At 41.6% G+C, this 26,658-nt stretch overlaps 1 protein-coding gene across 1 annotated transcript; it reads left to right on the top strand.

The window, feature by feature from the left end:
- The first annotated feature begins 12 nt into the window (after positions 1–12).
- Positions 13–26,658, top strand: HACD1 (3-hydroxyacyl-CoA dehydratase 1). The gene is made up of 9 exons (XM_047866762.1): positions 13–71; positions 1,728–1,948; positions 2,350–3,204; positions 12,364–12,481; positions 12,664–12,682; positions 12,971–13,059; positions 16,472–16,593; positions 21,404–21,582; positions 25,039–26,658. The coding sequence occupies exons 3-9, from the start codon at positions 2,948–2,950 to the stop codon at positions 25,119–25,121; spliced, it is 867 nt and encodes a 288-aa protein (XP_047722718.1). The 5' UTR covers positions 13–71; positions 1,728–1,948; positions 2,350–2,947; the 3' UTR covers positions 25,122–26,658.

Genomic DNA, 26,658 nt, shown 5'->3' with positions numbered 1-26,658 from the left:
CCCACGAACCACGACATCATGACCTGAGCCAAAGTTGGACGCTCAACCAACGGAGCCACCCGGGTGCCCTGGTTTGTTATTTTTTAATTTTTTTTTTGAAGTTTATTCATTTCGAGAGACAGAGAAAGCAAGCAGGGGAGGAGCAGAGAGAGAGAAAATCCCAAGCAGGCTGTGCACTGTTAGCACAGGGCCCACTGTGGGCTTGAACCCACAAAACGCGTGAGACCATGACCTGAGCCGAAACCAAGAGTCAGATGCTTAACTGACTGAGCCACCCAGGCGCCCCTGTTATTTTTTAAAAGTATTATTTTATTTAGTTATTTTGAGAGAGAGAGAGAGACAACACAAGCAGGGGAGGTGCAGACAAAGATGGGGAGAGAGAGAATCCCAAGCAGGCTCCATGCTGCCAGCCCAGAGCCCAATGGGGGCTTGATCCTAGGAACCATGAAATCATACCTGAGCTGGGTTGAAGAGTCGGATGCTTAACTAACTGAGTCACCCAGGTGCCCCAAATCAGTTTGTTATATTATTGAGTTGTAAGATTCTTTATATATTCTGGATATAAATTCCCTGTCAGATATTGTGTTGTGAAAATCTTCACCTTTTAAATGGTGTCTTTGAAATAACAGAGGTTTTATATTTTGATAACGTGCCATCTGTCTTTTCTTTTCCTTTATGAGTAATGCTTTTTTTGTTATTGGATCCAAGAAATCTTTGCCTTCCCCAAGGTCACAATGATTCTTTTTTTTTTTTTTTTCTGTAAATTTTATAGTTTTAGCATTTGTGTCTAGGTCTATGATCCATATCAAATTAATACTTGGCCTATGGTGCGAGACAAGTGTCAGGGTTCATTTTTCCATGTGGCTATCCAGTTAATTCAGCACTATTTGTTGATAAGATACATGTTGACATCTTTGTTGAAAATCAGTTGACCGCGTATTTACGGGTCTGGACTCTATTCTTTTTCACTGATTTGTCTCTCCTTATGTCTACCATGCCGTCTTATAAACTGTAGTTTCGTGCTATCTTGAAAACAAGTATGTATGTGCCTCAACATTGCTTTTCCTATGCATTTCTGTATAAATTTTAGAGTTACCGTGCCAAATTGAAAAAATATGTATGTGTTCTGCTGGGATTTGGGGAGAACTGACATTTTAACCTTGTCATCTTCCAATTCGTGAACATGGATAGCTATTTAAGTCTTTAATTTCTCTTGGCAGTGATTTATGTGGCTTTCAGTGTATAGGACTTGAGCGTTGTGTTAAATGTATCCTTATATATTTCATTGGAATGCTGATGAGCATTATATGGTTTTATTTTAAATTTCAATTTCCAGTTTTCTCTTCTAATAGGTAAAAAGCAATTAGGTTTTGTTTTGTTTTGTTTTTGTTTACACTGGTTTCGTTTCCTTAGGCTTTTCTAATTATACAATGTTGTCATTTGCAAATAGTTTTACTTCATCCTTTCCAATTTAAATGTCTTAAAAACCAGTCGTTTGTAGTTTTCATCCAATTTGAACATTTTCCGGCCATTATTTCTTCCCCGGAAACATCTCAGACTCCTCCCCTACTGGAATGTCTTCCTCAAAAGTATCTAAGTTTCCCAAGCAGGCCGGTGGTGCTGCCCGGATCGGATCGGGCGCCCAGAGGCCAGATCACAAGGATGGACAGGGTTGTGTCCTCTTTTCTCTAGTTTGGTGACTTCTTTCATGCTTTCCTCCGTATCAGAATGACTCCGTACCCTGAGGCGCTACCAGACTCCCGTGGCTCTGTGGTCTTCTGGTGGTTGTCCCCTGCCCGGGGCCAGGCTCAGGTTCCAGAGCACAGCCTAACAGGCAGATCGTTTCCACAGGCCGGCCCAGAATTTCTTTCGCTGGATCAACAAAGATCCGAGTGGCCAGAATGGTGATCGCACGCCGATTTGGGGTGACTCAACCTGTTTCACAACTGTAAGTGGTCTACATGAGTGATTTCACTTGTATCTCACAAAGACCCATGACACAGGTTTATAAATTATTCCCATTGAGGAAACTGAGGCATAAAGAAGTTTAGGTGCCCAAGTCCACAAGCTAATAAGACTGGTGGAGCCAAGAATTTGGGGTTTGGATTTCAGTAATCTGACTCCAGAGCCTGCCTTCCCAACCGTGTGCTTTAAGGGGAAAGAGCAAAGAGCTGTTCGGAGAAAGCACGGGTCTCTGGAGGAAGATACAAAAAGGAAAGGGATAGAGTGGGGAACAGTGAGATACTCTTTACTGCGGGGAAAGGTTCTGCTTAGCCCTGCATCTGTAGCTTGCCGGTATTCGCTCCGACTTTTCTCCTTTGGTATCTTGTCATGTCTTCTTTCCTCCAGCTTCTAACACCCAACACTGCACTGCATCGGAGTCAATGCCTTTAGAACACTGGCTCCAGGGGAATCCACACAAGTGAGGCAATCCTACTATATTCCCCCAGTGCATGAGCCACTGGCCCGCGCAAGTGAAACAGGCTCAAGTGGGCGCGTCTTCCTCAGAGGGTCTGCAGGAGCCCTCGGCGGGAAGATCCTAGTGCCCGTCCCAGCGTCCAGAAACTACCTTCCCAAAGGTTGGGCGGGGCAGGACCACGGCAAGTCAGGTGTGTTCCGTGCGTCCCGACTAAATGCACTAGCAAGGGGCACGGCGCCAGCTCCCGAGACATGTGGGGCGTCTCTCTAAGAGGAGGTTCCCCCAGTTGGAGAAGCGGACAGGTTTCTGTGGGAGCGGAAGCCACACGGCCGCCTCGAAACCGTACCCGGGGGCTCGCGGGACCCCGAGCCCGGGCTCCCAGGCCCGGCGGCCAGGTCCCCCGTGCCGCGCGCGCTCCCGAGGGCCGGGGGCGGGGCGGTCGGGGCGGCGGCGGCGGCGGCGGGGGGCGCCCGCTCCTCCCCCCGCGGGCTGCAGGGCAGTAGGCGCCGAGCCCCCTGCGCGCGGCACATGGGGCGCCTGACTGAGGCGGCGGCAGCGGGCGGCGGCGCTTCAGCGGCGCGCTCGGCCGGGCCCCCTCCCGCTCCCCTTCCCCTGTCTTCCACCTCCCCCGGGTGCACGGCCACCATGGCGTCCAGCGAGGAGGACGGCGCCAACGGCGGCGCCTCGGAGGCCGGCGAGGAGCGGGAGGCCCCCGGCAAGAGGAGGCGCCTCGGCTTGCTGGCCACCGTCTGGCTCACCTTCTACAACATCGCCATGACCGCGGGGTACGTGCGCCGCGAGGGGCCCTCGTCTCCCTCCGCCCCCCACCCCCGCGCCGCCGTCCCGAGACGCTCAGCGCTCGGGGCGCCGGCGGGGCTGCGGGCGCTCGCGGCGGCGCGGGGCGGCGAGGGGCGAGCGGGCCGGGCGTGCGGGGCGCGTGCGGCGCGGGGCGGCGGGGAGGGGGCGCGGGCGGCGGCCGTGGGGGAGGGGCGCGGGCGCCGCCGCGGCCGCGGGCGTTGAATGGAGCGGGGCGGGGGGGGGGGGGTGCCGGGGCCCTGCTCGCCCGGCATTGCCTAATACGGTGCACGGCGTGGCGCGGCGGCCCGGGGCGCGGGCCGGAGGTTAAGTATAGACCGGGGCAGGAATGCGGGGCCGACCCGCGGGGGAGGCGGCTTCGGCCCGGCCGCCCCGGGCGCCGCTACCGGCTGCTGCTGCTGCTGTTGAAGAAACGCCCAGGTCCGGCCGCCCCCCCGAGCCCGGAGCTGTCCGGCCGGTGGCCCCCACCGTGCGTTTCCTCGTGCTGCAGGTCGCTGGGGCAGAGTCTTCTTCACTGTTAATGTCACCACGATTTTCATATTTTTGAGCCTCAGAGCTACTTGCTTGGGACGATAGCTTAGAAAGCCTGCCTTATCAGCGTGCGGCGCTCGTGTCCAGCATCTTTATGGCCCCATACTTGACGACTCATACCCCGTACTTACTTTTATTTCTGGCTTGGAGTGTGACTTACAAGTTAAGGTTACACAGTGACTATCGCTCATCAGAGAGCTGTCAAAGTGACTGCTGTGTCGACTGCTTCTCAAGACCTGTTGAGAAAATGCTCTTCCGTATCTAAATTGCATTGCCTTTTTAAGAAGTGATTTTCCCACTAGCACGTGAAGTATTAACCTATGTAAGTGTGGGGGAAAGCTCAATATCTTAAACTTTCTCCAGGGCTCCTAGAAAAATGGTATTGACAAAAAATAAATGGTGTGACCCAGTACTGAGTGCTTATTATGTGTTTAGAGTGATCCTGAATACCAAATACAGTTGATGAAACATATATTTATTGAGGATTTACTATGTGGCAAATACTGTGTTGGTTACTTTAGATGTACTATGTCGTTTTTAGTCCCCTACCATTCTGTGAGGGGTATGAGATACTACATTTGACAGATTAGGAAACCGAGGCACAGAGTGGTTTAAGTCATTTGCTCAAGATCATACAACCAGCAGGGGTCAGACTTGGATTTCAACCTAGACAGTCTGACTTCAGAGATGTGCTGCTTCTTTGCCTTTACGCTTTAGTAAGCTTTATAATCTTGAAAGAGAAAAATAATATATTCAGAGCAACTGGAGAACAATCGAGTACCCACTATACCTGCTGTCTTTAGATAGAGTGGAAGCTGAAAGAATTTTCTCTCCTGTGATAGCCTCACCCAGTTAATAAACATTTTTGGAATACCTGCTGTTGGTTAACTGGTCTGCTGTCCCTTCCCTTTCCAATCCACTCTCCCTTTTGAAAACAGGGTTAACCTTAAAACTAACATAACTAGTTTAAAGCCTCCGGTGACTCCCCGTTACCCCTTACTGTAACCTAAGGGATTTAGGCTGTTTGTCATTCAAGGGCCTTTGCAATATGCTCTCTGATTCTCATTTCCAGTTTGGTGGCATTTGAAATCAACTCTAACTCCTAATGCTGGCAAAGCACCATGCATTTTTATATTCACAGCTCTCCTTTTTTGCTCAGGCTGTTCACTGTTTGCATATCTTCCTTATTCCTCATATGATTTCTAAGTCAAGCCATCCTCTTTGACGTTTCCTAGGTCTCCCACCCCATCTGGAGCAGAATTAAATGCCGTGTCCTTTGTGTTCTCACACTTCATTCCTCTCTTTCCTACCTGCCCAGCCTATTACTGTGTATCTGAAACTTGTATCTGTCTCCTGCCTATATTGAGAAGGTTGTTTTGTCATTTTCATCTCTGTTTAAAAGCCAAGGACACCAAAATGGAATAATCCATGTAACTCTTTGCAGGCTTTCTAGAGACATTGAGATTTGGAGAGGGAATAGGATTGGCATATATGGAGGATAGATATTTCGAGTGAGATAAAGTCTAGAAATAGGCATGAGGTGCAGGAAAGCCTGGCATATTGTCTTGATCTAATTGAAGGGTGGCATCGGGGGAATAGAGGCAAATAAGGTTGTGGTGTGGAAAATGAGACACAAAGGTAGACGTCGAATAGTATGGGTAGCAGAGGGGTTAGCTGAGGTTCTTTTTATCCATTTAACTTATTTTGTTTTTCTCTTTCAGCAGAACTTTGAAATTCATCAATTTTTTGTAATACTTTTGAAAACAACAAAGAAATAAGAAGTATTTACATAACGGTAAAAAAGAACTTGCCTAGGGACACCTGGATGGCTCAGTCGGTTAAGTGTCCAACGACTTCGGCTCAGGTCATGATCTCACAGTGTGTGAGTTCCAGCCCCGTGTCAGCCTCTGAGCTAACAGCTCAGAGCCTGAAGCCTGCTTCAGATTCTGTGTCTCCCTCTCTCTCCGCCCCTCCCCTGCTCACACTCTGTCCTTCTCTCTCTCTCACAAATAAATAAACGTTAAAAATAATAATAAAAAAAAAAAACTTGCCTAATTCTCTGAGCTTAGCACGACCTTCTGTTTTTTTCTTAGCTTTCATGTGAGTATCTAATTTCCTTCAGAATTTCATTCAAATCTCCATTTTCAGGGATGCCTTCCCTAGCTATCTTCATTCAAATAGCACATGTCCCCATTATGCTATTATTCCTCTTGCATGCCTGATTTTTCTCATTGCACTTACTGCCGTATACATGTATAGCGTATTTTACTAATTCGGCTTGTTGTTATTGTCCATTATCTCTCCCCCCTCCCCATTACAGTGTAAGCTCCAAAATGCATCTTATAGAGCATTGTGGTTATAGTGTCTGCTCTATTATATAGTTTATTTTCACGTAATATTCTAGATATTTCTGTGTGGTTTTCATAAATATATTCTTTCATGGTTCCATCCAAGTGTATAATGGCTTAAATCATTCTCCTAATGACAATTTGCTTTTGTTTCTGTTAAGTCAGTAGCTTCAGATGAGTTCCCAGGAGTAGAATTACACCTTTAAAGGATGTGAGGATTTTTATGGTACTTGTTCATAATAGATACTTGACCAGAGAAGTGGATGTATTCTCTCTTTCTCTCTTTCTCTCTCTGGTTTTGTTTTGTTTTGTTTTGTTTTCCTTTTCAGGACTTTTGAGCCCAGGCATGTTAAGAGCCTTTTCCTTGGTCAAATGAGAGACATGAGATAAATATTTTAAGCTCTGTCCTTGAAGAAGTGTAACCTGGGGCATTTATATATTGCAATAAAAGACAGTGAAATAGGTGCTCAGCAGAGGTGACAGGTCAGACAGGTAGTGGGAATCAGAGAAAGCTTTGTGGTAGAGATCATAGCATTTCAACTGAGCTTTGAAAGATCAGTGGGATTTCATAGGCATGGATGAGGAAACAGCGTGAATTAGAGTACACAGATGTGACATTCCTAGACGTGTTATTGAGGCAATAACAAGTGGGCCTGAAGTGTGTGTGTGTGTGTGTGTGTGTGTGTGTGTGTGTGTGTGTGTGTGTGGTGGGGGGGAGAGGAGGAATGAAGCTGGATAGGGACCCTGGATCATTGCACAGGGCCTTAAACACCTTGCTAACATATTTAGGTTTTAACCTGTAAATAGCACAATAAGGTGTTGGTTAAAGGCTGTGCTTCTCTCCTTTTTAGCCAGGTAGCCTCAGATAAGTTACTTAATCTCTCTGCCCCTGAGTTTTCTTATCTGTAAATTGGAACAACACAACTACTTTGTGAGAGTATTACAAGGAATAAAAAGATCATGGATATGATCAGCGGGGTGTTCGACACAGAAAGAGAAACTATTTAAGATAGTTTCAGAGTGTAAATAGTGTGAGTTATTAGAGTACCAAACCCACAGTTCAGGCATATCCATTTCTGCAAATGTTAAGTAACAGACATATATTTTATCCCATACAATGGATCTACCACAACTTGTTGATCCATTCATCTGTTGATGGACATTTCGGTTCTTCCCAGTTTTTGGCTGTGACACTACCGTGAGCATTCATGCACAAGTCTTTGAACATACGCTTTCATTTTTCATGGGTTGGAATGACCGGGTCATATGGGACTGCCAAACTTTTCGGGAGTTGTACCATTTTACATCCTGATGGGCAATGAATGAGAGTTCCAGCTTCTGTACATCCTCACCAACACTTGATAGGGTCAGTCATTGTAATTTTAGACATTCTAATGGGTGTATTGTGTTATCGCAATGTGATTTTATTTTGCATTTCCCTAGTGACTAATGACACAGAACATCTTTTCATGCATTTACTTACCAATTGTATATCTTTTTTGGTAATAGTGTCTGTTCAAATCTTACGCCTGTTTTTAAATTTTTTTAAAAAATGTTTATTTATTTTTGAGAGAGAGCAGAGGAGGTGCAGAGTGAGAGAGGAAGACACAGAATCCAAAGCAGGCTCCAGGCTCTGAGCTGTCAGCACAGAGCCTGACGCGGAGCTTGAACTCACAAAAACTCAACAAACCGCGAGATCATGACCTGAGCCAGAGTTGGACGCTTAACTGACTGAGCCACCCAGGCGCCCCTTATACCTATTTTTTTAATGATGTTGTTTGGGTTTCCATTACTGAATTCCAAGATTTTTTTTTAATATAGTATGGATATAAGTCTTTTCTCCGATATATGTTTCAAATATTTTCTCCTAATTGTGGCTTGGTTTTTCATTCTCCTCACAGTGTCTCTCAAAGAGTGGAAGGTCTTAATCTTGACAATGTCTAGTTTATCTGTGGTTTTTTTTTTTTTTCTTTTGTGAACCTTTCAGCTTAATTCCATTGGCCTGAGTATCTACGTGCAGTAAGTTGACACACGTGTTGGCTGGGAAATAAAAGTTTCATTTTAGTTTAGGAAAGGAAGTTTAGTGGTGTCAATGAACGATGTATCAAAGCCCAGGGGCGCAAGTCTCCAAATGGCTACTTTATAGGAGGTGTCAAGAAGAAATGATAAAATTAGAATATCATCACTTCTCCATAACTGCTGAACTAATGGATCTGGGCAATGATCAGCAATGACTGCTAACATTACAGACAAGAGGGACAGCCACGAATTATGTGCTCTTTAGGGAAGGGCACAGCATAACTTAGAAATTAGCCTCCAGTGTGAATCTGTCTGATCAAGCCTCTGGAACTGTCAACAGGGAATACAGGGGACAGAAGAACGTAATAAATGGCACGTGGGTGTGTGATTAGCAAGACCCAGATGTAGGATGACTCTGCAGAATAAACCACTCGGTGTCCTCAACAGACAAGTTTCACAAGAAAGAGAGGGAGAAATGAGTGGATAGAGGAAGGGAGGGGAAGCCTATAGATTAAATAAATCCTGAAAGACAAAGCAACTAATTACGAACCTTACTTCAATCATGATTTTTTAAAGTTGAGAGACAATTGAGGAAATTTGTATCCTTACTCTACATTTTGTGATCTAAGATGTTATCGTTAAAATTTTTCACATGGGATGATGGTATTATGGTAATGTTTATTGAAAGCAATCCTTTTATTATGGATCAAACTATAGAATCTATTAGAGTTCCTTCAAAATAATGAGGGAGGGGGATGGTGAGGAGAGAAGTGAATAGAGGTTTGGATAATACAGGATTGTCTGTAAGATGATAACGATGGAAGCTGGACAGTGGGCACACGGGGGTTCATTATACCATTTTCTGTATTGTATATATTTGAAGTTGTTCATAATTAAAATTTTGAAAGAAGTATTGAAATAAGAAAAGATGCAGGTTTAGGTAACCAAGTTCCTTACGGAGCAGGTTGTCTCCAAGAAATCTCAGTAGAAAACGAAGCACCAGAAACAGAAGAACTCCTTTGATAAGATTTTTCATGGTCATGGTAACATACTGGCATGGTGAGAAGGCCGTGTGTTGAGTGAGTTATGGCACATACCTCCTGTTACAGCGTTGTTTTGTTTTCTCCACTTACTAATTTAATGGTTTCTTGAGGCAAGGCCTATGTCTTATTTATTTCTAATTTCCCAGCATATAGCACTCTCCCTGGCTTAGCAACAAGTGCTGAATGTGAAGATGAATGGATAAAGAAATGAATGAAGCAATCTCCTACATATAGAGCACATGTTTATATATTTCACAAAATGAGTATTTTTCTCAAGGACCCAGCATATCTATCTGGGTTCATATTTGGGTAATCAGTAGGTCTGGCATATTTTTTAAAAACAGAACTTTCCGGAAAAGAATTCCCAGTTGCAGAGGCTTTAATCGCTTTTGAATTTTTTTTCTTTGAATCCCAATTACTAAACCAGTGAATATAGGAAGTCCAAAGTTAGTTAAATGTAGGGCCCTTATGGGAGACTTTGACTGTCACTCCCTTGTGATGGTGGGCTTAGAAAGTGAGCACTGATTAGGTCGGATTAGCTCTTGGCCATATTGACTGAAAAATAGATGAGAGGTGGTCCTTTCTAACCCCACGCAGAGTATTAATTTTTTTTTTTTTTATTCAAACAAGTTAGTTATTGGTGTTCTAATACCACACTAGGTGGTACAATACTGCCACCTATGGAACAACAGTAGAATTTGTTACCAAGTTCTTATGCAGGGCTTTTTATATCATGCTATTTAACATCGTAGAGAACTTGCCATCTAAACGAATCCTTGGATGAATGCTTTGGTACGTTAGTAATTACCTCTCAGAATGATCTTTTATAAAGATCTAATTTGGATTTTCCTTAAAAAAAAGAGGACACTGGATGGAAAATGTGAATTTAAATATCTTACTAAGCTCTTTGTTTTCTTATTGTTAGTATATAGGGACTTATAATTGGGAATAATGAAATCATAACATTTTAAACCTGGAAGGCACCTAAAACATCACCCAGATTAGCCCAGCACAGAATTCAATGTTGGTTCACTATGGGATGAAGCCATCAGTTGAATCTAGGAAAGCTGGGGTATTGTGGAGACAGAATAGCATGGGGGATTAGGAGACCTCAGGGGTTCTATGTCTAACTAGACCCCTGACCTTAATACTTAGGGTAAGTCACTTGACATCTCTGCCTGGTGACTGTCTCATCTACAACAGTGGCCTTCCAACCTTTTTGATAGTACACTACTATCAGTGAAAATATTTGAGCATAATTCTCCTTATAACTTTTGTTAAGTTTATTTATTTGTTGTTTAAATAAATAAGTTATTTATTTTAAGTTTATTTATTTATTTGAGAGAGGCAGAGACAGCGTGAGCAGGGGAGGGGCAGAGAGAGAAGGAAAGAGAGAATCCCAAGCAGGCTCCATGCTGCCAGCACAGAGCCCAATGTGGGGCTCAAACTCACAAACCATGAGATTACGACCTGAGCCGCAACCAAGAGTAGGACACTCAACCAACTGAGCCACCCAGGCCACCCCTCTTCGTATACATTTTAAAATTTACTTGTAACTTAAATATATGAAATATTGTGATTAACTAGTATCCCAAGACACAGTATCTACCTAGAGCCAGACCAGTATAGCATCGTGGTTCAAGAGCATAGACTCTGAGCTCAGCGATGGGTTTACATCCCAGCTGCCTGGCTCTGTGACCTTTTCTGCCTATTTCCTCAGCATTAAAATAGGTTAATAGCAGTCCCTACCTCACAAGGCTTTTGTGAGGATGAAATATTAGTATGTTAAACACGCATTTAGAATATTGTCTAGAACGTGAAAGCATTCTGAAAATTTACCGATTATTATCATCACTGTTTTCATTAACAGTTCCCCATTTTGAAGGTCTCGCTGATAGTTCCAGACTTTACCTGACTTCTTGTCATAGGAACACCTCTGCTTTCGCCTGGTGTGTGCTGAGGAGGAATGAGTGCCCGGAGCGGAAGTGCCCGCCGCCATCTTTTTCTGTTGACCTTGTTGCCCATGTTCATCATATTCAACCAGTAGTTTCTTTGCGGGAACCTTTAAGCCGTTTGTCCATTTTATGAGTGTTCTTAAATTAAAAAGTTAAAACCGTATCAAATTGTTGTCATTCACAAACCCATTTAACTAGACACTTTGGAGACCACTGAATTAAAAGCCTGGGGTTTTTAAATACTCATTTCCATGGGTGTGTTAGTAAAGATTTTAAAAAGTTATAGATGGTGCAACCTTTTCAGACCTAAACGTGCTCTTGTAATTGTGAGGGGAACTGGAAAAAAAATTAACTCTCATGAGTGTCTCTAGCAGATTTGGCATAGGGTGAGAAAGCTGGTCTCCTCAGGTGTAGCTTGTGTTTGAAGTACCCTTGATTCACAGCACAGAACCTCTGTTTCATGTACAAATGCAAGTTGAAAAGGGAAGGCATATGTATTTTGTCCTTTTTGTAAAGCAAATTCTTTTAAGGCAGGCCCATAATATGGCCTTCTGTATGTATGTCTTGTGTGGCCCGACAGTTGTTTATAATGGGTGGCTCAATCAGTTAAGTGTCCGACTTCAGCTCAGGTCATGATTTCACAGTTCGTGAGTTCGAGCCCCGCATCAGGCTCTGTGCTGACAGCTCGGAGCCTGGAGCCTGCTTCGGATTCTGTGCCTCTCTGTCTGTGTCTCTGCTCTGCCCCTCACCCCCACCCGCTCACAATCTGTCTCTCTCAAAAATAAATAAGAATGTTAAAAACATAATTATTATGAAAGATTTTTACTTATACTTACATATAAGTATATACTGTATATTGTGTAAGTACGTGCTTATACTCACAGCTTTTTACCTTGAGACATATTTCTTAATTATGAAATGCTTGGCAATAACCTCACTTGGTACATAAAGCCAATTTCTTCAGTGCGTCAGTTTATCTGCTGAAACCAAACACGAACTGGATATTGTTTGACATTTGAGTCTCGTTGGTCTCCAGTATGTTGTGTTCATCCCCTTGAAGAGCCCATATGAAAACAATGTCATTTCTTCCTGTGGGTTTTGTTAAAAAGAATAATGAACTGAGAACATAATAAAACATATATATCGTTACTCTAAATTACACCATTTCCTTGTAGGAAGCTCAGTGGTATTCATTTTGGTAGAACTTTATAAAATACTTTTATTTCTTCTAGGTGGTTGGTTCTAGCTATTGCCATGGTACGTTTTTATATGGAAAAAGGAACACACAAAGGTTTATATAAAAGTATTCAGAAGACGCTTAAATTTTTCCAGACATTTGCCTTGCTTGAGGTAAGTTTCCTATGATGCTGTTTTTCTATTGTTGTAATATTTATTTGAAAAATTGTTGAGCAAAGACAGTCTTATTTTGCTGATGACATACCACCTACGGATTTGTAGAAAACCAGTGTTCACAGGGATTTATTTTATGTTGCATGCTATTGACTTGTGGTTTTTTTTTTATTTGCTTACAGATAGTCCACTGTTTAATTGGTGAGTTTCTGATTTAATTTCTATTGTTGGTATAAATTGCCTCCAGGGCAGCGGTTGACTTGTTTTTGTTTTGTTTTTTAATGTTTATTTTTGGGAGAGGGAGAGTGTGAGAGCCAGGGAGGGGCAGAGAGAGAGGGGGACAGAGGATCCCAAGCCGGCTCTCTGTTATCAGCGCAGGGCCCCTTGTGGGGCTCAAAGTCACAAACTGCAAGATCGTGACCTGGGCCGAATTCAGATGCTTAACCAACTGAGCCACCCAGGCACCCCTGACTTGTTTTTCTCTTTAAGGAATTGTACCTACTTCTGTGATTGTGGCTGGGGTCCAAGTGAGTTCAAGAATCTTTATGGTGTGGCTCATTACTCACAGTATAAAACCGGTAAGTGATGCTAACGTGTTCTCTTCAGGAGCCTGTAGAAAAGCTTTTTATTAATAGGAGTCTAAAATATTAACATTGCTGTATTTCAGGAAACAGAACCACTAGACAGAAAAGGGCTGGGTTTGGATTTAAGTGTGATTGTCCATTAACTTAGTGCATTAGTAGAATGACCTTGTAACAAAAGCAAAACTAAATATTTATGTCCACAGTCTATTCTCTGATGTTTCTCAGCTTTTAAAATTAATATTCATATTCCGTCAAATAACAAACTGAAAATTCTATTTCCTATTGATGCGTATTGTCTTTGATCCTGTATTGAAGTCATCAGTGTCAACAGTTTATTGTTTCTCATTCACCATGGGGTGGTGTAGCAACAGGCATAAAAAAGCAAATGCAGTTCTGTAGATCTGAGCAAATGGGGAAGGCAAAATGAAAGTTGGAAGGGCTGAGGAACTTAGGGGAAATTAGCATATTATTTACTGAGGCATGACAGGAGACAGACCTAAATCTAATTAATGGCTTAAACCCTTTTAGACAAACAAACACCATGCTCACTATGTCAAGACACTGGGCCTTATAAACCCATGACAGAAACATTTCCCAGATGGACCCTTCTGACCTTCTGACAGCCGCCAGCGTCTCCTGTCTACTTGAGGACAGATCTCTGGCCTCCTTTCCATTCCTGAGATGCCTGTCTTGTCCCTAGTCTGCTTGAAATGATACCGTAACTCCCTTCCCTTCCTGCTAGACTTACTGGCCCCCGTCCGTGTGGGGACAGATCACTGCCCTTCTGCCCTCTCACCACTCTGCACGTTAGCCCTTCCGACCGGTGTCTTTCACACACCTTACTCAGTCCACCTGGGCCCTCGCCAGTGCCCGCCATGCACTTAGCAATGACTGCCTGCCGTATGGAGAGCCAGACCTTTTATCCAGATTGCCATGCAGTTTAAAAGCAGGAGTCCAACATTAACAAAATAAAAGAGAGACTATTCCAGACAGTGAGCGAATGTAAGAGCTGGGCCAGGACTACAAAGAATCTGAAGACCAAGGAGAAAGAAGGACAAGATGGGGTGGCCAACGTTACTGCAGAGAAGTTAAAGAATCTAACAGGTTGCTCGCCCCCAAGAGAAAAAAGACCCATCTGCTCTCTTTTATCCTCCACAGGATCTCTGCCTGAATATTACTATTTAATTGTCTCCAACAATAGTTTCCCACTGGCACCTTTCCACCACTCTTTTTTTTTTTTTTTTAATTTTTTTTTTTCAACGTTTATTTATTTTTGGGACAGAGAGAGACAGAGCATGAACGGGGGAGGGGCAGAGAGAGAGGGAGACACAGAATCGGAAACAGGCTCCAGGCTCTGAGCCATCAGCCCAGAGCCCGACGCGGGGCTCGAACTCACGACCACCACTCTTTAATTAACTTAGCCAACATTTATTGAGTGCCTTGTATGCACTTGACACTGTGCTAATGTCCGGATTTACAAAAACGGACGGGGCGGTCCCAGCTGTCATGCATCCTGGCTGTTGGGAAGTGGGGGTGCGGTCATACAGATGTGGAATCATTTGAGAAATACCGACTGCACATCTGTTCTGTGCCTGGGACTGTGCTGGGGACCTGGCTGTTCATAATACAAGTACAGTTCCTGCCTTGTGGAGCCTGTAGCTAGGAGAGATGTAGATGTGCAAATACAGCTGACCTTGAACAACATGCGATTTAACTGCATGTGTTCACTCATACGCAGATTTTTTTTTTTTTTTTTGGACAAATATAGTAAAGTACTGTCAGTGCATTTTCTCTTAAGTTTTTCTTAATAGGGTCTTCTTTTCTCTAGCTCACTTTCTTGTCAGAATACAGTATATAATACATATGATATACAAATGTGTTCATCAACTGTTTGTATGTTATCAGTAAGGCTTCTGGTCGCCAGTAAGCTTTTAGTAGCTAAGCTTTGGGGGAGTCAAAAGTTATACACACACAGGCTTCTTGACTACACAAGGGGCGTTGGTGCCCCTAACCCCCACGTTGTGCAGGGGTCAGCTGTAATGGTTTCATTATATTAGTGTTAGTGCTTTGAAACAAGATGAGTGCATTATATTACAATATACTTGGGGACTTAGTCTGACCTATGGAGGGGAAGGAAGGCTTCCCTGAGGAAGGAGTGTATAAATAGCACAGTGAGGGATACGCAAGGGTTAGGCAGACAGACTTTAAAACCAATTGGCAAGTGTTATGATACAGATCTGAACAAGGAAGGTAGACAAATACCTGCTTGGGTTGAAAGGAAGGGTTTGGGGAAAGTTTTCCAGAGGGCGTGATGTAGCTGGATCTTAAAGGATGAGAGACGGTTTTCTATGGGAGCCAATAAGTGAGTAAGTAGCGTTCTCATGGAGGGATGTGTTAAGATGTAAACGTTCAGGGGCGCCTGGGTGACGCAGTCGGTTAAGCGTCCGACTTCAGCCAGGTCACGATCTCCCGGTCCGTGAGTTCCAGCCCCGCGTCAGGCTCTGGGCTGATGGCTCAGAGCCTGGAGCCTGTTTCTGATTCTGTGTCTCCCTCTCTCTCTGCCCCTCCCCCGTTCGTGCTCTGTCTCTCTCTGTCCCAAAAAATAAATAAACGTTGAAAAAAAAAATTAAAAAAAAAAAAGATGTAAACGTTCAGAACATGTTCTGGAAATAATACAAAATTGGTATCACGAGAGAGAGAGAGAGAGAGAGAGAGGTAGAGGTAGTAGTGGAGTGTTGAGAGATTGCAGGTTAAGTTGGAGAGACTTCTGAGCTCAGATTGTAAAAAACACCTTGATCACCATGCACAGGGGGTAAGATTTTATCCCTTTCTCCTGTTAAGCAATGGGGAGCCCGAGAAGCCTGTAAGTCACAGACGAGCTACTTCCAAATGTGTTTTTGTTTGTTTTGCTTTTGAGAGAAAACTTCCATCCACAAAGAGAGTAGAGTGGAACGGGTATCCGGGAGGCTGTTATGGGAGTCTGGATGGGAGAAGAGCCCCGAATTACAGTGGTCGAAGCGGGAAACGGGTGGGCGGATGCAGGGGCCAGGGCTGCAGGAGGATGGGTCATCAGGTGACCGCCGGAAAGTTGGAGCGTCAGATCGTTCCCGTGCTGGTTTTGAGGGGGTGATGTCGTCCTCGGGTGGTTCGGTCAGCGGCTGGAGTGAGGGCTGAGGAAGAGAAAGCAGTAGAGATTTGACTCTTCCCCCGCCCCGGATGCGGTCGCGTTGTGTATCATAACGGGATTACGTAATGGGGACTGCGTGAAGTTTGCTGTCTTGCCTCGGTCTACCCCTAACGTTCCAATGCGATAAAAGACACATAGTAAATAACTAAAATGAAATCTCTTCACGGAGGAAAATGTTCAAGGTGAAACGACACTGTGGATTTCTCTGTGATTCTGCAGATCCAGAATGAGGAGAGCGTGGTGCTTTTTCTGGTCGCGTGGACTGTGACAGAGATCACTCGCTATTCCTTCTACACATTCAGTCTTCTCGACCACTTGCCATACTTCATTAAATGGGCCAGGTGGCGATGTCTTGCGGTTTAACTGCTCACAGCCCTGTGCATGTGCGTTTTGTGTGCTAACATCAGCGAACCGAAATTTGTGCCTTAGCCCCGTGATGCCAGGATGCTGTTGTTTGACTGTTAGCCGTATAATAACTTGCATTCTAAAGGCTTAACTTAATGGTCAGAGAAAAATCATATTGACATATATTTGGAGTAAAATCAATGCAGGGCAAATTATATCAGTATCCTTAAATAACCTGAATTGGCCATTTATTTTTCTTGAAAAGCAAAATGTACAGTTTTTTGAATTTTATTAAATAAACACAGTGCCAAAAATATGGCCTTTTGTCTGAATGATTTAAATTGTTTTAGTAATCTGGCATCCATAATTTTTAGGATCTTATGTATACAATGTCAACTTCTTTTTTTTTAATGTTTATTTATTTATTTTGAGAGAGAGAGAGCTCAAGCAGGGGAGGGGCAGGGAGAGGGAGAGAGAGAATCGCAGGCAGGCTCCATGCTGCCAGTGCAGAGCCTGATGCAGGGCTCACACTCCCAAACTGTGAAATTATGACCTCATCCGAAATCAAGAGTTGGATGCTTAACGGACTGAGCCACCCAGGTGCCCCTATAATGTCAGCTTCTTTGGTACGTTTTAAGTAGCAGAGACAGAAATTTTTAAAGGTCATACTTACCTAAACTGTATTATTTGGAATGTGACAAAATTTATATTTCAAGGGTTCTAAATATGTCTATCCTAAAGCAACAACTTTTATGTTTTTTTTTTTTAAGTTTGAATTCTTTGAGCACCTGATATTTTACAAAGTTATTATAAAAACAAGACTGCTCTTTGGAGAACAAATCATACCAGCCAGCGTAGATTTGTTTTTTTCCTTCCCTGTGTCATACTTACAGTTGCTACAAGAGTAACACGTGTTGTGTGTGTCCTCCATACCTGAGATGCAGGTTTGAACACAGGAAAAACTCTGTCCTCTCATGACCTAGGAGACAAAAAATGAAACCACTCACAGATGTGTGAAATGCCAGATGGTGGGAAGGACAACTGGAGTGAAAGAGATCTATCCCAGATACATCTGTTCCCCTCTATGTCTGTTCTCCATAGGTAGGGTACAAGACTTTGGCGATATTTGCCTCCTTTACATTTTCTGTTAAACAACAGAAGTAGTATGTTTTCGTTGTAAAAAACTCAAAAGTACAAAGTATATAGACTCAACACGGAAAGTTCCTGCTTATACCTACCTCACGAGCTCGCTTCCTCTGAAGGGAAGATGTTTGCAGTGTACCCATCCAGACTTTTTCATGTTAACGAAAATGTGAACACTCAAATGTGAGTTTCTAAAAACAGAAGTAGAATGACATTGTATTTGCTTTTTATATCTTGGAGTTTTTTTTGTTTTTTTGTTTTTTTTTTTTTTTAAGTCAAAACAGGAATATTTAGATCTAGCTGTAACTCTTAATGCTGGGCAGTATTCCATAGTATGACTGGCCAGTTCTCTGTTGCTAGAATTTAGATAATTTCCAGTTGGCTAATAGTAGAAGGCCTGCTTTGAGCTATCATAAACAATGCTATTTATATCCATATATCTATTTAAAAAAATTTTTTGATGTTTATTTATTTATGTATTTATAATATTTGAGAGACAGAGATAAGCAGGGGAGGGGTAGAGAGAGAGGGAGACACAGCATCTGAAGCAGGCTCCCAGCTCTGTGCTGTCAGTGCAGAGCCCAGCTTCAGGCTCGATCCCACAAACTGTGAGATCATGGCCTGAGCCAAAATCAAGAGTCAGACACTTAAGTGGCTGAGCCACACAGGTGCCCCCATATTTTTGTTTTTTATATAAAAAAGGTTTTTTTTGTTTATTTTTGAGAGAGAGAGACAGAGTATGAGTGGGTGAGGGCAGAGAGTGAGGGAGACACAGAATCCGAGGCAGGCTCCAGGCCCCTAGCTGTCAGCACAGAGCCCGACATGGGGCTCGAACCCATGAACCATGAGATCATGACCTGAACCAGAGTCAGATGCTTAACCGACTGAGCCACCCAGGTGCCCTTATTTCTATTTTTTAAAACCCTGATATTTATAGTAACACATTCGTAACTAGTTTGAAAGTAAGCATACAACTAACGTCAGATTTGATTTTGATCCCCGTATATTAAAAGCCTAACACTTTTTTTTAAGTAGTTACTCCTTTTTCCTAACTCCTGTATTACACATGTTCAAATATAATGAACTGTTGAATATATAAAAAATCAAAAATAAAGGAAAAAAAACTTTTAAATTGTTTATAATACCCCTCTGTCATGATACTCACCGTTAACTGGATTTATATTCTTTCACACTTGTTTTTATGTGCCCCAGCTCCTTTTAGACATTTGTGGCTGACCCATTTTGTTTCTTGAAAATGCTTCAAAATTGTCATTTGAACTTAAACATATTGTCTATCGTAAGAAGGTTGTGCTCCCATGGATGTATGTTTGTTGGTTTTATTCTTACTGTAACTGAACATTCTTCCGCTTTGAGCAGTTGGGCCTTTCACACAGTTGGCGGTTTGGAGTGTCACCAGACTAATCCTAGAATATACCTTAGTGCCATCTTGCACGATCCCAGTCTTCCAGACTTCTGGCACCTTCGAAAATACTAATTCATGAGATAGTTTCTTCACTTGCCATATTTATACAGTTTGTTTGTGAAAGGCACATGTCTTAAATGTTTTGTCTGTCTGCCTTTTAGAATGCATTTTGCATGTGTTGAATTTCTAGAAAAGTTCAAAGCTCTGCCATTGCATGTTTAAATTTGCTGTTCAGAAATCCTTCCTCAATTGCATTAATGTTAAACCAGGTACTATAAAATCTTTCAGCTTTGAAATGTCCATGTTAGCATGATACATGTCAGTTAATCGTAATCACGAATCATTTTATTTCATGTCAAAAATCTTAAGTTCCCAGGCGTATTTGCCAACCTCATTAAAAAACCTAAAATAATATTTGTATTTATGTTCAAATGTTGAAGCTTCTGTTCTCAAATAAAAGTTCCACTTTAAGAATGGCTTCTTATTTATAAGTAGCCGGCCTACTCTGACAGTTTGAATATACTTTGATGCTGTTTATGTGTTAGAAGTGTTCCTAAAAAAGTCCACTGAATAGGTACTTGTATATTGTTGTTTTTATGTTAATTTCCACTTCAATTTTGAAAATGCATTCCCTTCAAAAAAAATTTTAGGTGCCAATTGGGAATTTTAAAGGAGGCATTATATCTTTTTCTCAATAAGGAGTTAAATTTCTCATGCCGCCATCCGAACTTAGAGAGTTGGTGATGTGCAGTCTTTTTAAAGTGCGAAGAAAGTAAATGACATAATTCTTTCTCATTACATTAAAAATAATCAGTGGCTGAAGGCCTTAAACTAGTTCACTCTAGGAGTGATAGGGTTTTTTGTTGTTGAAGAACAATGCTTCCAAAAAACTCATTGGAGAGTCACATAAAGTTTAAAAACCACGTAAATAAGTTTGAACGTTTTACTGGAGAAGGGCTTATAAAATGTTCAGTTATATGATTTTAAATTGAGTTAGGACATTAAGACTGGAAAAGAGTGATTTAAATAATATACAAATTACAAAGACTAGTAAGAAAGCAGATGATATACCCAAGGCAAGGAGGGGATAAACAGGGACAGTAAAAGGATCATTGGTCTTTTCTTTCACCACTTGGTTTATTTTGGCAAATAATTCTGTTCCTCTCCCATCTCTTATCCTGGTATGCCCTTGGCGTACTTGGTATCACCAGTTTCCTGCCATGCTGATGATTTTAACTTTTCTCTACAAATATTATCTTAATGCCAACAACATGATTAAATAAAATATGGATTGATTTGATTTCTTTCTTTTTCCACCGAGATTTTGACCTTCATTTTCTGTGGTAACTGCCTTGGAGAAAAATGATTTTCTTTAATGGAGAAACGTTGTCGCCTTGGGTCCTTGCTGCTCTTTCTGCTGGAGGCCCGCAGAGACTTGCAGAATGTTTCTCTCACTGCAGGTGGAAGTGACGGCTGGCTACTCTGTGTTAGAGACCCCGCCATAGCCCAAATGAACAAGCTTGTGATTTGGGGTTTTGGAAAGAACCTTCTCAGTTCTGCTTTAAGCAAGTTGTTCCTTTAATGTGGGAATTTTGGAAACAACTTGTCTTTCTTGTTTTGTTATGAAAGCAGTTTTAGACAATATATCCATTAGTAGTTATGGAAACTTTAGGTAGTATTATTTCAGTTTTCTGAAATGGTAATTAATTCTCTTTTAATTAGTAACCACAACAGGGTTTTCAAATGCCTCCAGAGAACCCCTTTGGTAATTTCAAGATGTAGATATAAAGTTAGGATCATAACTGGTCTTTTAAAGCACTGCTCCTGACCAGTAAGTGACTCGTTCAGTTCTGATTTCAGGTGTCAAAGAAGTTACCTTTACAATACCTTATAATCCGTACAGGTGCTTTACAGTATTTACAACGCTTACGTGCTTTGCAATACAAAACTACATATATATTTTTAACATGTATACCATTATTTCAGTACTGTAAAGTAAGTTGACTTCTTATTTTATTAAGATCTTGCCATCTTAAAATGGAAACTGCTATGAGAAAAAAGGAAGATCATTAAATTTATAAGCAAATAATTAAAGTAGAGAAAACTAACCCGTGAGGGGCATTGTAACTATGTGCAGGATGAATTTTTAGGTTTAAAGACAGTAGTAGCAAAAGAATGATGATGTCAAATCCAGTCATTGCCCTAGAAAAATAATTCCTTGAGGTCTTTCTTTTCTCTAGATACAATTTTTTTATCATCTTATACCCTGTTGGAGTTGCTGGTGAACTTCTTACAATATATGCTGCCTTACCCTACGTGAAGAAGACAGGAATGTTTTCAATAAGACTTCCTAATAAATACAATGTCTCTTTTGACTACTATTATTTTCTTCTTATAACCATGGCCTCATATATACCACGTAAGTATGTGGTTATTAGTAGTTTGGTTTAGCAGATGCTGTGAAAGTTTTTGTAAAGTATCATGATATGCTGGCTTAATAAGCAAGGCAGCATAATGGCTTACAAATATATCAAAACTTCTGTTCAACCCCACATTTAAAATTCATAATTTTAAATAATTGAAGAGTGAGTCAAAAAAGACTGTTTCCTAGTTATAAGGGAAAAGGTAGGTAAATTGATACACAAATGACTGCCTTCTCAAAATCATTTGAAGAGAAGCTTAATACGACTTTTTTTCTTTTTAAAGAAAAGATAGAGCCCACATCAGTGAACTATTTGCCAGCATTTAGAATTATTTCTCTGAAGATAAACATTTTATCCAAGAAAATGTCGGGTCATTTCTATCTATTCCTTGAACATATACTTGGAAAAGTTATTCAAGATTACTTTTTAGTCTTGTGTGTGTCGCTCTATGTACTAGAAAATAACAAAGGTGCTTTTTTAAAAATATTTTTTTAATCTTTATTTATTTTTGAGAGAGAGAGAGTGCAAGCATGCACGAGTGGGAGAGGGGCTGAGGGAGGGAGGGTGGGAGGGAGAATCCCAAGCGGGCTCTGCACTGACAGCAGAGAGCCCGAAGCGGGGCTTGAACCCATGAACTTCAAGATCATGACCTAAGTTGAAATCAAGACTTGGATGCTCTCTGGGCTGATGGCTCAGAGCCTGGAGCCTGTTTCCGATTCTGTGTCTCCCTCTCTCTCTGCCCCTCCCCCGTTCATGCTCTGTCTCTCTCTGTCCCAAAAAAAAAAAAAAAAAAAAAAAAAAAAAACGTTGAAGACTTGGATGCTTAACAGACTGAGCCATCTAGGTGCCCCATTAAAATATTTTGAATAATTCAGCCTCTTCACTAATTTCTTGTCCCCTTTCAGTAGGTTGCAGTGAATTGGTGAGGCTTTACTCACGTCATGTAAATACCCACAGGGTTAATGTTTTTTGGTCAAATTTTGATAGTCACCAGCAGGAAATACACAAGTAAAACAAGACCGTTATTTACTTTTCTCAATAAAATTAGAGACTCTAAAGTCCGTGAGGGAGCCAAGGAAATAAGCAGAGTTTATAGCATCTAAAATCTGCATCAACACGATATAAAATATTTTATGTAATGGGGGTGCACATAAAACTTGGCCAGCCCCTTGAGGCCTCTAACTTTGAAGCTTTTTCAAAGTTGGCATTGACTTGATGGTCACACAGTGCATTTATTCCCCTCATCTTCTGTCAGTTGGGCCTAACTGTCATCAGATTATCCACCAGCGGCCGTTCGGGAGGGCTGAGGGGTGGAATGTCTGCAGCACCCGTGTGCGCCCTCTGCTTCCGCAGCGTCTGGTGAATGGCACCATGCCTGGTGCAGGGCCACGGCCTGCTTCTCTTTATATCCTATTACAGGTTTGGGAATCTGGTCCCCCTCTTCCTTGTAACTGCGGAGGCATCTCCACAGAAACCCGAGGCCCAACAGGTCATGGCTGGAAACCATCAAACTAGTAACTGTTGGTTGTGAGTTTAGTGGTGTCCTGAGAGACGTAGACTCTGGCCCGTGTCACTAGGAGCTCCGTTCACGATGCTGATGGTTCCGTGAGGGTCCCACTTGCTGGAGCATCCGTCAGCCAGGGGGATGTTTTCCACTGGATCGTTAATATTAGCTGTAATACAGCTAGTTTTACTTTGTTCATTGACTGTATTAACAGTCCTGCGAATAGTACTCAAAAGAAGTGCTACTCTCATTTTTCAATGAGGACATTACAGACATGGCTTACAAATCACCCAGGTAGTAAATAAGGCTAGGGTTTGAACTCAAGCCTGCCCTTCCACTACACTACTCAGAATGTGATAGAAGTATTTTCAATAACTGGTCAGTTAGGTTTAAGTATATTTTACCTGAATATGTTCAGGCCCTTGGGTATGATACGATGATTACATTTATCAAGATGGGTGATACCTAAATTAAAAAGAATAAAATCCGTTGTGTATTTTTCTTCCATGTGGGCTAAGTTCTAAAAATAGTTAACTAAATTTGCCTGAGCAAGATATTCAAAGCTTTTTGTTGTTGTTGTTAGTTAATTGATTTTAATAATTCAGTTCATCATTTTCAGAGATATTTTTACAAATATTTATGTTGTTTATAGCTGATGTTAATTTGTATACCCACTAACATTTACACTATAGTTTAAAAGCCCTGGTTCAAATGGGCTCAAAGTAATTCTTCAAATTTGGAAGGGCAGATGACCATTTGTCTAACTGACTTAATACATATACATAAATGTGTATATAGCAGAATAGCCGTATACCCAACCAAGAGAGGCTTCTGCTCTCGGCGTTCTGGCCCTCCACTGATCATTCTCCACACAGGCCTCCCCTCCCCTTCTAGACCGCTTTCTGGAAACCTGGGATCATGGAATTTGTGACCCAAGTGGTGCTGAGTGTGCATGCACCTAGGGACTGCACGGATAGGCCTCTTCCCCAGTCTGTTCTCCTGAGGGATAAACCATGTCACCAGTGAAAACAGTCCTGAGATCACAGGGTAGCCAAAGGGCAGCTGTGTGTGAAGGGTATGAATACAGTTGGGTCGTGTGGGCGGAGATGTCCATACATGTTCATGAGACCCTGAGTGGTACGGGATAGCCAGTGGACCAGAGAAAAGGGGGCCAGGTGGGGGCAGTTTTCCTTGTGCTGGAATGTTCTAGCACAGGATTCCAAAGAGTTACAGAGTTCTAAATTCAAATGTGGCCTTCCAGGTCATTACAAAGGTACATTTATCAAGATACTTAACTTTGCTCCAGAATCCCCAGCAGTTAATGGCTTTACAGCCATACCCTGGAGATACTGTGGGTCCAGTTCCAGGCCACTGCCGTAAAGCTATTACTGCCATGAAGTGAGTCAGATGAATTTTTTGGTTTCCCAGTGCATACCAAAGTTAGGTTTGCGTTATGCTATAGTCTGTTAAGTGTGCAATAGCATCAATGTTCACATCTTAATTTAAAAACACCTTATTGCTAGAACATGCTCCCCGTCAGCTGAGCTTTCAGCGAGTCCTAACCACTGATCACAGATGGCCATGACAAGTACGATAATAATAATAATGAGGAAGGTTGAAGTCTTGTGGGAATTACCAAAATGTGGCACAGGGACACAAAATGAGCAGAGGCTGTTGGAAAAATGGTGCCAACAGACTCGCTGGAGGTGAGGTTACCACAGACCTTCAATGTGTAAAAAATGCAATCAAAGGAGGTGAGCCTGTAAAACATGTAGGCATATGGTATGTGGAGGTCCACATTTCTACTCTTTCCCCGAGCTCTGTGAATATTTGGGAAGGCCGAGGTGGTGGATGATGTGCTTGCCCTCGAAGCTTGCTACTGGGAAGAACTTTCTAGTATAAATAATTTTCAACAATACCTTCTTTTGTTTTCTTTTTTTTCAATCAGTGTTTCCACAACTTTATTTTCACATGTTACGCCAAAGAAGAAAGGTGCTTCATGGAGAGGTGATTGTAGAAAAGGATGATTAAGTGATCCCTGCAAACAAGGTGCTTTTTCCAGAATAACCCGGATTACTTGAGTCCAAGTTTTAATAACAAGAATAAACAACTTTATGAAATATTACAGCTTGTATGATTTCTTAGAATATAACTTGAGATGTGGTATTTGCCAATATTTGTCTTCACATTGTGCAAGGTCAGTTTCCTATAAAAACTGCGTGTGTTTATTATCAACTCCCGGGTAGGTGATGATCATGAAGAATTGGCTGTGTTACCTGGAAAAAAAATACTTTTTTTTGTTTTTGTTTTTGTTTTTAGCTTTACTCAAGTTTTTTTGTTTTTGTTTTTGCAGCATATGCTCCAGGGTTTTTAAATCAATATTTACAAATGAGTTTAATGATTTAACATTATGATACTTGGCGGTGATATTTATATGATATTTATAAATGAAAGTAAATGCAGAATTATAATAACTTGTTAGTAATGTATTGGTATTTCCTGAACCCAAGATCTGTTTCTTACAAGTTAGATGGCAGCATTTTTGATTAATAACAATTTTTGGAAACATGGACATAATTGGCTATGGTAGGACTTTTGATAAAGTAGCCATATAACAAAATATCCAAACAGATGTCACAATTGGAAAATATTCTTTGAATATATGTCTAGGCTGTTAAAATTACGTATACCACTAAGCAAATTTATTTCTATTTGAATTAACCTTCAAGGACCACCTTTTCGACTATAAGGATTTTAAGGGATTAGAAAGAATGAGTATATACTTTGCCTCACTTGTAAAAAACAAAAGAATAACATTGGGTCTGATCATAACATTATAGTTAGAACTCTGGCTGCAAAAGGTTTCTCTGTACCTAGACTCATCTAATAAAAATCATGATAATCTCTTTGTGGTACTTAGGTAATGAAAAGTTTTGGGGTATGACATGACAGACTCATTTTATTCTGAATTCCACTGAGTTTAAGCAAAAGAGTCTTATAGTAAAGCTCCTCGCCGTGCATTTAGTAGAAAGACATATGGAAGATACTTTAATACTTACTGCTTTAATTCTTAAGTAGGCCCTTTAAATATTTTCCCCCTTACGTTAAGGTATGCTGCTTTACTGGCCCAGTTTAGAGAGGATATGAAATATGTGACTTTAAAAGAAGAGGGTTTTTTTTTTGCATCCTGCAGCTATGGAAGTGTAACTTTGGCTTTAAGTGTTTTGTAACGTTTGCACTTGCAATCAACATGTAGCATTACACTTTTCAAAACTGTTTTGCGTTACCTCCTCCTTCTCTGTTTTCTTCCTGTGGAGATTTGTAGCGAGAATATTTCTGCAAACTTTCATTTTAGATAACGTGATTTTTGAAAGGTGCTATTTCCTGTATTACATTACACTTTAATATTTCTCTGCAGCTGAATGTTTCAACGAGCACAGTGTATTCTATGTATTAGGCTACTAATTCTCAAAATGCAAATGTTCATTCTGCTTTTTCCACTGCTTGATCTGTTTTTGTCTTGAATTTTTATATGGGAGAAATTTTCAGGGAGTTTTTCCCTTTGGTA

Source organism: Prionailurus viverrinus, chromosome B4, assembly GCF_022837055.1.
Source record: "Prionailurus viverrinus isolate Anna chromosome B4, UM_Priviv_1.0, whole genome shotgun sequence".
In the NCBI taxonomy this organism is placed as follows: Eukaryota; Metazoa; Chordata; class Mammalia; order Carnivora; family Felidae; genus Prionailurus; species Prionailurus viverrinus.
Note: the sequence above shows the minus strand (reverse complement) of the source record. Positions and strands in the feature narration are given on the sequence as shown.